We start from the raw sequence: 13,658 nt of genomic DNA on the forward strand, positions 1-13,658 counted from the left end.
AAAAAAAGTGGGCATCGGGAAGACATCAAAGGCAGAGGGATGAGCGGGGTTTATAAATAAGGCAGGGCGGCGTGGCCGGGGCTGGCAGTCTGACAGCCGGCGCTGGAGTCCTCAGAGCTCATCCCACGCTCCCGCCGAGTCGCTCATCTCTGTTTATATGAGTAATGGAGCTGCTGGGGGAGGGGATTTGTAAGCACGGAGCAAATACTCTTAGTGTTCATTTTGTGTAAGACTGACATCCACACCAAGTCGAGACTTCCAGCAACGTAGTGTGCAGTCACATGCTGTAGCATTCATGAGTACAGATATAAATCAGGCAGATGTTTGTCGACTGGAATGGGTAATAATTTCTTTCTCTCTTTGTTTGCTTTTGCATGTTAGCCTCAGATGACAATTTCAGAATTGCTTTCTGCAGTACTTTTCAATAAGCAGAATGTGCTTCACTGGAGATAGATGGAAATATTTCTATAGGGAGATAAACATATCTTTATATAGACACAAATATGGACTTATACACATACGCATATGCATATATATATATATATATATATTTACCATGTGCCAGTGCTGGGGGAAGAAAAAGGATGTGTCTTTTGGACTTTTGGTTTTAAACCCACGGCTTTTCTTTTTCTCTGAACAGACCAAATATGACACTGTTACTCAAACTATAAAATCAAATTAGCACCCTTTATTGTGTTTGCAAACTAATTAAAATGTAAAATGTCCTGAAACCACTGGCTTACTGTGTGACAAATGTAAGATTAGAAACAATTAGAAGGCACTCAAGAGGTTTGTGGTGTTTAGATTTCTGACATTGTTCTAATCATCCCTTTAAGTAATGAAAACAATGGTTACCTAGAAATTAAAGGTTTAAAGGAAATTATCTTCTTCGGTACAGTCATTAGTTAATGATTGCTTATCATTTTAAATGTTGCCATAGTAGTCGGAGGCTGATTTTTAAATCTGAAAGCAGGCAGGACACGTAATAACGAGCAAACATCTGCTTCATCTATTATTTCTGTATGTGATCATAATTTATATTGTAATACCACTATTGAAAGTTGAGTCTGATATTTTTTATGATGATCCATATCTCATTCTACATATGGCTCAGCACGGTTAGGATTTAGTCACTGTGTTACTTCAGAGCTGTTTTATCTTAAGAATTGGACAAAACTGAAAGTGATTCATGTTAATTTATATGTGTGGTATGTAACCCTTATGAAACAATCAATCACTTATTTCAGTACTTGTCAACTTCCAGAACTAGTTGTTACGGGTTTTTTTGATCCATTTCAGGACTCGGGGGTAATTTTTTTTTTTTTTTAACTTTTTTAGAAGAACTTTGACAAGAGTGACAGGAAATATAAACATTTCTTGGAGCTGTAAGGAATTTCAATATTTCAGAACATTTCCAAAACCAGATGTTTCCCAAAGTTGGAAATAGTAGTTAGTACTCTCACTTGAAGATTAGAAATAATAAATGCAGCAGCCTGATTAATGCAAAGTTACCTATTAATATTCTAGTTTGTTCTTTTTTGTACCATGGAGAAATATTTGTGCATTCTCTCCGAGTCCTTCAGAGACCAGTGTTTGACTTTATATTAATTAGTTATGTGAAAGTAGAATAGATTAGCCTTGGGGGATATTCTATAGAAACGTATAGTGTGTCAAGATGTAACCCACAGAGGATGGGAATCTCGTAATAAGCATTTACAGTAGACAGATGTATACATTTCTGTGACTGATTGTAGTGGAACTACTTATTATGCTTTCAGCTGTTAAGAATCCAGTACAAGACAATGTGCTCAAATTATTCTTCATTAATTTTCAGCGCCAAATCTTAAAGGCAGACCGCGCAAAAAGAAGCCTTGCCCACAGAGAAGAGATTCATTAAATGGCATTAAGGATTCCAACAATAATTCTGAAAGCAAAGCTGTTGCCAAGGTAAATCACTTAATAATACTCTTTTCAGTACACTCTCCTTTTTTAGGTACAGCCCTGCCTTTGTTTCCCAGCATGCTGTTTCAAATTTAGAATGTAACTTATTTTCTTGGGGAGATAAATGTAATTTTTTTTCAATAGTTTTATTCTTCACTTTAATTCATGTCTGTGTTCAAAGTTACCAGCAACTATAATCACCTAACAACCTAATGCTATCAGCTTGTTGGTAACTGGTAGTGCTTAAGCTTTCTTGGCACCTAGTGTTAGTTTTCACATTCTGTGACACACAAACATAGTTTGTGACAGTATCTTCAAATTAAAAATAAACCAGGGAGCAGCTCACCCTGTTACAATGTACTTCTAAATATAAGTTTGAAGATAAACAGACTTTGATACAAGAGCCGCTTCAGTAATGGTTTCTAAGAAGCGCACACAAACGACATTACCCTGATGTTAAGATCTTGACTTTTTTTAAGTTAGAAAAAAAAAGATAAAGGCAGAAATTCAGTATGAAAGCTTAAAAGAAAAATCTGGGCTGTTTCTTTAATACTTAGTGCTGAGCTGCATGTTGCAGGGTTTGTTGAATAGTGCATGCTTTTACAGAGTCTTCTGTATGTGCTGCAGTGCTTAGCCCATACTGCAAGTAAAAATTGGATCAATGATTTGTGTTTATAGACTTAATCTTTTAGATGTTTATGGGTTTGTGTCTTTTCCTTAAAATATTTAAAAATGGAGTTTCTGTAGTGTAATTTACATCCTATTTTCTATGTTGTCAGTGTGGTTTTAAATAGGAATTTGGTTTTCTCTTTAAAAAAAAGCAGCACAAATGGCTCCTTTCAAGATGATTTAATTTGAAACTGTAAGATGCAAAGACGGAAAATTACTTAGAGCAATACTTGTAGATTTTTATCTGAGGCAGAACTTTATCACTGTGATACTTTTGAGCTAAACAGCTAAACAGGTTTGCAGAGACTGAATTTTTAGGCCAACTCCTCCCAAATCCATTGTTTCAATAAATTAGATGGATGTGTATCTGAAAAACACTTCCATTGTTGTGACCATCTCTTTAGGAAATACAGTGAATCTATAGATCCATTTACGTTGGTATTGTTGTATGCAGTGAATGTCCTGGGAGATTAGGAGGTTAAAGAGGTCAAGTGGAAGTGTTCTGCTCTCAGTTTCTCATAGGAAGGCAAACTACATTCCACCTCCTCCTCCTCCCTAGGAGTTCAGTTAAAATTGTGCCTTCTGTTGATGACTGTAAAGAGGCTGAAGTTCATGATGAAGCTCTGCCCTTAAGTCACTGTTTCTCTTCTTTTTGTGCCCTATTGTGCTCAGTTGGAGTCTGTACTATCGTATTAGACAGGCATAGTAAAAGGCAATGGAGCCTGGTGTGTTGAGTTGCGGGGTCCTGCCAGATACTATAGAGTTTGCCTGAATGTTTTTCCTCTGTGGAAGAATGTGCAAAATCCGCGGTGTGAAAATGTCTCAATTTGCCTCAATTCCCCCTTCCCCCAAGCTGTTTTTCATGTTAAAATACTACCAGCAAACTGCAGCATGGACCGTGTTGTCAAAGCACCCTGGACTGTAGCACAAGTAGTTCTGCCTCTTCAGCACCTGATATGTAGGTATTAGATAATAAAAAACAACAATAACACTTCATACCAAATTGTTTATCCTCTCTGTTTATATTTGGGTTCACCCTACTAGTGGAATGGGAGGATATTTCAGATAAGAAGTAATTCCACCTATTTATCTAGTCATACTGTGCTCATCATTGTGCAGATATTAATAGTATTAATTATCTTGGCCAGCTTAATTTCATTATAAATAATAGACATGCTCATGATATAATCTCCTTGTATGTAGTCGCACTGACTTCACTGTAGTTCTTTACATCAATCTGTGTCTCAGGGCTGTGGATATACTTTAATAAGAGGGACAGTGAATCAGAAACCCCCTACAGCAGATGTATTGCACTTATACAGACCCTGCCTATGGGTTTCTGGGGAAGGAGGGGAAGTGTATTTGGGGAAGGGGGGAATGGAGATCCACCTACTGTCTTCTCATTGTTGGGAACAGTTGGGAGGTTAAGTCATCGTCTTAGGCACCGTGTTGGGCTTCACCATCGGTTTTCCTCCTCTGTCCATGTTCCATCTCCAACTAATGCTGGCAATGGGTCCATGGAAAGCAGAGTTGAACACTGCTAGTGTAAACGGGACAAATCCACTTGTGTCAGGTGCTGAAACATTTGGGCAGCGGTCCTGGCCGTATTCCTGTTCCAGCTAAAATCCCTTTTGACCAGAAGTCTTGCTGCTTTCATCCTCAGATCATGGCACCCAGTGTCTGACAGCAGCCTCATTTCTTGGGTGGCAGGGCGATGGCTCTGACAGAGACACAGTGGCTGTACGGTTTGGCTTGGGAAATGGAAGAAGTGGCATTCTGAAGACTGTGGTTTTGAGCCTGTCAAGACCAACACAAGCCACATGATTGCAACGACTTGCTGAATTTCATGTTCTCAGCTGCCAATGACTAGAAAGCTTTGTACCTTCTTACAGCTTAGTTCTCATTAGGCATGTTTACCTTGAACCATCAGCAGATTATTTTGTAGGCTTTTACTGTTACGTGACACAGAAGAGCGTTTGGTTGGGTAGAAGCAGCTCTGAGTAAATTCCAGTGTAGGTGGCTTGTTAAAAATAGAGCAATAGCGGGACGGACAATGTGGTCCTGGACCTGCGGGTGCTGCCAGGGGAAGTGGGTCTTTCGTGTACCACTTCTTGCTTTTGATCTCCTTGCTGGTCACTGCATCCATTTTAGTACCTCCTGGGGAAGATCCCAGGGGAGTTCCTTCCCAGGTTGGGTATGTAAAAATCACAAGAATATGAGGCCATCTACTGAGGCAGGATCAGCTCTCCTGGAGAGACTTATATCAAGCTATTCTCTCCAAACACTCCCAGGACTCTGGAGGCTTTCATGCTTCATGTGTCATCGGTGCTGGACAGGCTTTTGGGACTTGCAGGCTCCAGCGTGACCCTCATCGTACCTGCTTCATGCTCCCAAAGAGCGTTCCCATTCAAAGTGTGCAGAAATGCACTGTAAGATTTTTTAAAACTGACTGATCTGACCATTTTGAAGAGCTGAAAGGATTAACTTGTTAAACATGGAAATTGTCCCCAAATGAATCTACTCATTACATCTCCTAGTGCAAATGCTGAAGTAAATCTCTCACTTCATTTGTACAGCAAGATCTGGGAAATTAGTTTAAAAGTTGCCAGGATATGCTTTTCCTGTGGCCACAGGTGGCCTGGCATGCTCTCAGACCTGGAGATTTATTCTGAGCGCCTCAGACATTATCTGATTGAAACTCTAAAATGCAGGTCTGTAATGGTCTGTGTTGTGTGTGACCTCTGGCAGGAGAAGACAAACACACAGGTGTACCCATGAGTGTTCACCGGCCATTTGGTAATGGATCATACACCTCTGATGGAACACACAATAGGAGGTGGTCAGATGTTCCCAGAGCCCATCTCAGTACACCTCCAGCTTATCCGTACTGCGGTGCTGGGTTGCCCGTCTGGGACTTAGCCCTCAGTTTCATTTTGGAGGTATTACTCACACCGAGGCTACAATGAAAGAGCTTTAACTCCCTCTGCGGAAATTGAACTCTCCTTTAATAACAGAGTCATTCAGGCTTTCTGAGCAGACCAGAAAAGAGAGCATAGCCAAGCAAAACTCCATGTTCAGGACCTTCCTCCAGATCTTTGCCCTCTAGGAAGATTCAAAATCTTGTTTTGAGAGAGAAGGTCAGTTTGTGGTGCCTGGTGTAAATCTGGCATCGCTCTCACTGACTTCGATAGGTTTATGCTGGATTTACACTGGTGTTACCCAGAATGGCATTTGGCCCTTTTGGTTCTCGTTAATGGCATTCATCTGTATCTCCTGTCAGATGGTAGGAAGGTTGCAGAAGTGAGGCTTGTGCCTTGAACGCTGAGCGGATGAAGCATTGCAGCCTTCGTCAAAGCTTTGTTGAACCTGACACTGCTTGGAGTCCGTCCGTTGCATTTTGGCACCTTTGAGTTCCGCAGACGCTTCTCGGTATACTGGAGAGAAGGAGGTTGTGTGTTACGTGGGGTTTTCTCACTCCCAGTGGCTTTTTTAATGTTATTTTCTTTGTTTCCTTTTGTGTCCTTGGGAGTAACATCCCTTGCCATTAGTTTGCTTGCATAGCAGTGAGCTTTGATTTCATTTAGCATTCATGCCCAGGCTGTCTTTGCAAATATAGTTCTGAATTGTCCAGTTTGAAAAAGAAAATCCATTTAAAAGATTGATTGATTGATTGACTTTACCTAGCAAGTGGGTGACAAAACTCAAAAATTGTTCCCAGGTCCAGTGTTCCCAATTGTTCCATTGTTCCAAGTTTTAGCTTGCAACAAATTTGCAGCTCAAATTAAAAATCCTAAATTTTTTGAAATCATGGGTTCATATTGGGAGTGCTAACCCAGTCTTTGGTATAGCATTGAAAACTATGACAATGTAATCTAAACTTTATAAGGGGAAGCTGTTAAATAATTTTGTGAGGAGCCAAAGTAAAAAAGTCAAGGGATTACAGCTCTGAACTGAAAAGTGGATGAGGAAATCCAAAGTTCATCTAAGAGGAAAAAAATCCCATTAGCTCCATTGAGTTTTGGATGAAACCCAGGATCTTTACAGAAGTTTAATCAACAAGCATATCTATTACTAAAAGGCAAAGCATGGTGTCTTGTGCCATAGGAAGACAATATCTCTTTGAACCATGCAACCAGAGAATATCGAGCAGTACAGCGGACATACTTCAGCAGTAACTGATCAAGAAAAATCCCATAGGAAGTCCATTTCCCAGTCCCTGCTGCGTTGCATGGGAGGAGTGAGCCTGTACCCTGCAGTGTCCAACAGGGAGATTTTTCAGCAGCATCAATTACCTTGGAAAATTGTGGCCACTTCTCGCCTTTGGTTAGGGGCTAGTGTTGCTTTGCCCAACATCTGTGGAAAACTATGGAGGCAGCTAATCTTAAGTCAGTGCTTTCTGCAAAGTTAATACCCTGGAGGAGTATAAAAGCAAAGATTTTACTTTCCCTGAGCCTGAACACAGGGTAGCTTTATTGAGATAAAAGAAGCATATCATAGTCTTTCCAATGATATATTTGTTGTTTGTTTACAAGTACTTACGTAATGCTCTTCATAGCACTTACTTCCAAAATGTCAACAAGTACCCAGGAAGCACCTGGTTTAGAAGTAGGGAGAGTGAAGGAGAGTCAATGGCTTACTTGACCAAGAGCTCCTGCCTTCCTGTTCAGCAAGATACCCTGCTCTCCTGTGCTGTCCTCCCAAAATACCAAATACTGGCTTTTACAGTCTCCCTGCTCCCTCTGGGAGGACAAAGAACATATCTTGGATGGGGTATGGAGCTGCCGGAAGGCTCCTCATGGCACTCAAAAGCATTGAAGGGACAGTGCAAATCCAAAATACATGTAACCATCTCCACTACCTTGTATTAGAGGACTTCCAGTATTTCACTGGAAATGTATCGATCCCGTCTTGGTCATGGACAGCTTTTAAACATCAGTTTGCAAGGTTCTCTTCTTTTGTTTTTTGTATACATAAATTATGGGAACGCTCGAGTTGTAATTTGCTTGATTCAATGAGAGGATTATCTTCAGGAGGACTGCACGATTAAGCCGGTCTCACTGGATATTTTTTCCCATGTTTGAATACTGATAAGAAGTAAAGTGGTTCCAATTTGTTGACTTCCTGACTGGCACACGTCTGCCGGGGAGGCCAGTGGGAGACATGGAGCTCTGAGACTTATGTGCATTGGGGCTGCCAGTGTCTACCAGGAAAGGCTCCGGCTACCGGCTTCTTCCTTCTGCTAAATACTTAGGCCTGTACTTAAGTTTAAGCAGATGCTCAAACCCACTTGACTTAAGCCCGTGCTACAGCAGAACCTCCACTCGTGTGTGCTGAGAGCTCTGCCTGGGTAAGGCTTGCCAAGGGTTGCATCTATTTTGGTGGGCCAAAGGAGAGAAAAATGTGTCGTTGCAGAGCTGGCTGCTGAGCATTCCTGGAAGGGGCTGAGCACCCTCAGCTCCAAGGGTTGTCTACGGGAGTTGACAATGCTCAGTGTCAATCCTGGAACGAAGGTTATTATTAGACTTGCTAATGGCAAGTGTATGTGAAAGATGGGAGCTGTCTGTGACATAGCAATGTATAGTCATAAAAATGCAGATCTGGAGAGCATTACCAATGGGTTATAATGATTTAAAGATGTGGCTATTTAAAAATGTTGTGACTAAGATTCAGAACAAGACATTTAGCTCTATAAATAGCTTCCTTTGTTTCCCCTCAAACACAGTTGCATGGTTTGGCCTTCGGTTTTTCAACAATCCATTCTGCTAGGAGAGGGTATTTATTCTTTAAGTGAAAATTAAAGGTTACCCAGATCTGATATGACATCTTTTCTTTTCCCAGGTAAAATGTGAGGCTAAGTCAGCTTTGCCCAAACCCAAGAATAACAACAGCAACTGTAAAAAAGGCTCAAGTGAGGATAAATCAAAGATTGCCGTAGGTGAAGAATGCAGAGCTGATGAGCAGGCTTTCCTTGTGGCTCTTTATAAATATATGAAAGAAAGGAAAACACCAATTGAACGAATACCCTATTTAGGTTTTAAGCAGAGTAAGTATCCTTTTTCTCACTTTCTTGTTGACATTTTAGAATGGTTTGGCTTCTCTGGAGAAAGCATTTGCACACAAAGCCAATTTTAAAGCCTTATGGATGGGGGGGACCATGTTTATATCTATATTTTCCAGTCCAGGCATTTCACTGTCTTATGCCTAGATTTGCATCTCTTCCTTCTGGGGTAGTTGCTGCTGGATATTTATAGGTTTAATTCCGCTGATTATGACTAGAAATAGGCATGTTGAAAACTCTCTAGTTTTCTGTTTTGTAAATCTGCAGTGTCTGTAATGCCTTTCTTCTGAGTTAATAATATGACGTATCTTTATTGTGCCCAGATGTTCTTTATGAAAGGACAAATATTAAAGGAAGACATTTAAAGGTGGTCAAGAAAGGCACAAAAGCGATCATATTTTTAAGCCCCAAAATGTGTTTATAGTTAATAAATTACTGACTTTGGAGAATATAAAACCAGACTGTATCTGTTTAATACAGAATGTAATGTTTAGAATTGCTTTGGCATGTACAGTTTGTAGAGCCACAATCTGCAAAGCAATTGTAGGTGGAGAAGATACAGTTGTAACTAAATTTTACATAAATATTGCAGCGCAATGTAGATCTGTCAGAGTTTCCAACAAAAGCTGTAAATGGGGGTATTTTTCCTCCTTATCTATAGATTGAATGATACTTTATTTCCTTAAAGGGAGAACTCCATGGATTGAAATATTATTTACTCTAATTTATCTCCCAGATTAAAACCATGTGTTATTTTGATGAAGAATGTCAAACCTGTATGTTTTACATAACAATTTACATACCTAATAGCAATTGGCACTGATTGCAACAGGCCTCCAGCAGCCATTATAAACTTATATAACTCCAAATGATTACAGTGTTTGTCTGAAAACTGGCTGCTTGAAATGGAAGTAAAATTAATGTACTATGAACAGCTTCGTTGCATTATGCATTGATTCAGATTAAATCAAGGCCTAAGCAAAGCTCTTGATAGCTTTGAAACAGTACAAGGTTCAATGAGGCTTTCAGAACGTTTTGTGTTGAAGAGAGGATTTTTTTTCCCCCGTTTTATTCTACACTCCCTCAAGCATGGGGACAGGGTGGGCTTAAAGACAAGCTAAGGTACTATTTCTAAAATTCCCCACCAGGGATAGGGCCCTCTGCTAACATTCAGCTGAAATACACTGAAAGTTGCCTGACATTCATTATAAATTAGGGGCCTGATCCAGCAAATACTTAAATGCCAAGAGTAAGTATGCTGAGAAGAGCAGAAGTGTTTGCAGGACGGGGCTCTCTATTTGTCCAGCAAGACTTGTGCAAACATTGCCAATATAAATAGGTTAGTGGGGAGAAGCAGTATGTACACTACAACAGAGCATCCCCCTGCGGAAGAAGAGATCCCGTCCTCCGTGATCTGCAGCGTTGTTGCTGAGTCTGGCCTGAAGTATTTGTAGTATGTCTATGGGGAATCACTGTTTGTTGGTGGAATAGTGCATACATCTTTCATAGAGCTGTGACATCAATTTTTCTTCTAGCAATTAAAATAAAATAAAATAAAGTAAAATAAAATAAAGTGAGACACCAGCAGCAAGCAGTGGCCCCATGGGACAGTGGGCCGGGCCGAAAAGCACGTGAGAGGGGAGGAGTTCTACAGGAAGTAACAAGCACGTCCCAACACATCTTTTGAATTGAGTTGCCTCTGTTCCTCCCACCCCACAGCCGTGGGCAAGGCACAACCACTCATACCATAATTATTACGGTAATTTTCATTTGTGCTCCCCCCGGGTTCATTCGCATGGGACCCGTTAGTACGCAGCTTATTGTTTATTGATTATGGAGGCCATTATCTGAGCTGCAGTAAGTATTGGATATTGTTGTTTAATCAATAGGCTTTCTCTGTGAGCCAGTGTGTGGCTCATGCTTGCTTGCTAATGAAATCAGTATTAAACAAATAATTAAAAGCAACATTCTTCCCAATGAGTAATTTTTATTATCAAAGTTATGGAAACGTGCTACAGTCATTATACTGTGCCTCTTATCAGCAAAGTCAAATGAGCCTATTACCTTTGTCTCAGTGTATTTTTCCAGTCCTGTTAAGGAATCTAAGTGTGTTCTCTTACATGTAATTAAAAATATATATAGTATGGGCTAATATTTACTCTTCAGATTACATAAATACTTCTTTGGAAATAAAATAATAAAATAAAATAAAGTGAGACACCAGCAGCAAGCAGTGGCCCCATGGGACAGTGGGCCAGGATGAAAAGCACGTGAGAGGGGAGGAGTTCTACAGGAAGTAACAAGCACGTCCCAACACATCTTTTGAATTGAGTTGCCTCTGTTCCTCCCACCCCACAGCCGTGGGCAAGGCACAACCACTCATACCATAATTATTACGGTAATTTTCATTTGTGCTCCCCCCGGGTTCATTCGCATGGGACCCGTTAGTACGCAGCTTATTGTTTATTGATTATGGAGGCCATTATCTGAGCTGCAGTAAGTATTGGATATTGTTGTTTAATCAATAGGCTTTCTCTGTGAGCCAGTGTGTGGCTCATGCTTGCTTGCTAATGAAATCAGTATTAAACAAATAATTAAAAGCAACATTCTTCCCAATGAGTAATTTTTATTATCAAAGTTATGGAAACGTGCTACAGTCATTATACTGTGCCTCTTATCAGCAAAGTCAAATGAGCCTATTACCTTTGTCTCAGTGTATTTTTCCAGTCCTGTTAAGGAATCTAAGTGTGTTCTCTTACATGTAATTAAAAATATATATAGTATGGGCTAATATTTACTCTTCAGATTACATAAATACTTCTTTGGAAAATGTTTCACAGGAGCTTTTTCAAGGGCTGTGAGCTTTTTTTCTCTATTTTTCTTTTTTAAAAACTGTTTGATTTACATTTCTTTGAAATGTGTTGGTTAATGCAATGCTTATCTAAATACTTATTGTCCCTCTAACAGTTAACCTTTGGACTATGTTTCAAGCTGCTCAAAAACTGGGAGGATATGAAACAGTAAGTGTTTAAGTAACTTAAATGAAATAATTGTGCAATCTAACTTTTCCCTGTTAGAAAAAAAATGTAAAAGCAAACAATCATTTGCTGCATTTTAGGCTAGCTGTACACATTGTGGGTTTATTGGACCATTTTTGGAAACAGTCCCAATTAGTTCCAGGTTTGGCAAAATTGTAAACTTGTCGTAAAAACTACAAGTGGAAAACATATGTAACTCTTCCCTGTCAAGGAAATTAGTTGGGTCTGTAATTTTTTCCCATGTTGAGAAAGGGCTATTATTGTACAACAAGCCAAGATTGCATAAAAGAAATTTCACTTGGCAACATCCCTGACATCTGTTCATGTCTAATATGGGAAATGTATTAAAGGCTTTCAAAAGTAATCAGCATTGTCCATTAAGGAATAGTATGCTGCAGTATCTTCTCTTATTCCAAGTGTAAAAGATCTTTATTAGACAAGGGTCAGTACCACATAAACAGGAAGTTATCAAAGTAATTCAGAAAAGTCTCTGACACTTTTTATCAGCTAACCATATCTGACAAGAGCAGTTTATTTTTAGCTCCCAGGAAAATTTGATGGCCATGGATTTTACAGCATGTATTTTGAACCAATAAAATATTAGAGCAACAAACTTAGATTAAAATCTTGAAATGAGAAGAAAGAGCTGCATTAATATGGCACATCGAGATGACATCTGTAATAAAAACCAATTGACATAGGAAGATGTCGTCACTGGAAATATTTTCTTTGCACACAATGATCAGATTAAGTTGTTCAGTTCCTGCTGCAGTTGGATGAAAGAAATTATTTTTGCTTTGTTTACAAAGTAATCTGGGACATATCTGTGCTGTAGAGAAATGACAAGAAGAAATGCACTATCAAGAAACTGAAAGTTGTTTGAACCACAATACAAAACTCACTGTTTTCCTTCCATACAATAAAGCATATTGTTCTGTAAATCAGCAGCCCGGGCTGATTAGCATGGGTGTGGCTGGGATGTTGTGAAACATGAAATCTAACATTCTCAACAAAAATATGTGCTTGATTTGGCTTTTATTGTTCCTATATCTTTCATTAATCAGCACATACCATGCTTATGTACAGGGGTGTGCGTAGGTGTGCTCATGGATATATATGAATGAATAGCTACCATAGATAGATCATTACAGCAATTATGAGCCAACAGTAATTGCCGTTAGTTGTAAAGTGCAATGAAAATGAAAATGAGGGCTAAAATCTTGAACTCGATCTCAAGCACAAGGGAAGGCGGGGAGGGAGATTGAAAGGAGAGTGGTGTGCTCAGAGTGCTCAGGGAGGCAGGCGGTTTTCACGGCAACATTTCAGATCTGCTTGAAGGGACCGAGGATAGAAGCAGGGATGCCGAAGTGGTGGCTTGCTGGAGAGACCTGAGTTTTAGTGCCAGGATGAGAGGGAGAGGGATGGATTTAGAGATGCTGGAGAAGGTGAACCTCTGTGCCTGGGGCAGAGCAGGAATAGGTTGGTGAGTTTGTGAACACAAGGCCAGAGAACCAGGTCTACCAACGGTAGCAGAAATGTGAGAGGATCAGAAGGGAAGGATCACGTACGTGAGAACGTCATCCAGGGTAGCATCAGTCCTTGTCTCAAAGCTCCTGTCCTTTTCTCAGCGACAGATGTTCTCTGTTGTTTAGGGGCATTTGTCACCTTTGATGAAAATGTACCAGTGGTGCTTATTCTTCACAGAGAAGAAACTAAGCAATTGCTTGCGGGTCAGTAAATGGCAAGGCAAGCATAGCTCACCCTCTGACATACATGGGAGCCCAGCTTTGGTTTGAGAGTGACTCTGGCTGAAGCGATGGGCCTGATCCTGTTTTTATGATGTGAGTGGCGTCTGTGCTTTCTGCAGAAGAGCTGAAGTTGGGAGGACCGTTGTGATGCAGTTTAAGTTGGACATGGAGCATGAGGTTTCCTGACCTCATTCTCTTCTGTTA

At 40.1% G+C, this 13,658-nt stretch overlaps 1 protein-coding gene across 1 annotated transcript in view; it reads left to right on the forward strand.

The window, feature by feature from the left end:
* The first annotated feature begins 218 nt into the window (after positions 1–218).
* Positions 219–13,658, forward strand: part of ARID5B (AT-rich interaction domain 5B) — a 40,135-nt gene continuing 26,695 nt past the window's right edge. Inside the window, exons 1-4 of the mRNA XM_009290512.1 lie at positions 219–340; positions 1,835–1,947; positions 8,449–8,653; positions 11,636–11,688. Of these exons, the coding sequence (XP_009288787.1) occupies positions 337–340; positions 1,835–1,947; positions 8,449–8,653; positions 11,636–11,688 (375 nt within the window). The 5' untranslated portion in view covers positions 219–336. The remainder of the gene's footprint in view (positions 341–1,834; positions 1,948–8,448; positions 8,654–11,635; positions 11,689–13,658) is intronic.

Source organism: Aptenodytes forsteri, unplaced genomic scaffold, assembly GCF_000699145.1.
Source record: "Aptenodytes forsteri isolate BGI_AS27 unplaced genomic scaffold, ASM69914v1 Scaffold349, whole genome shotgun sequence".
In the NCBI taxonomy this organism is placed as follows: Eukaryota; Metazoa; Chordata; class Aves; order Sphenisciformes; family Spheniscidae; genus Aptenodytes; species Aptenodytes forsteri.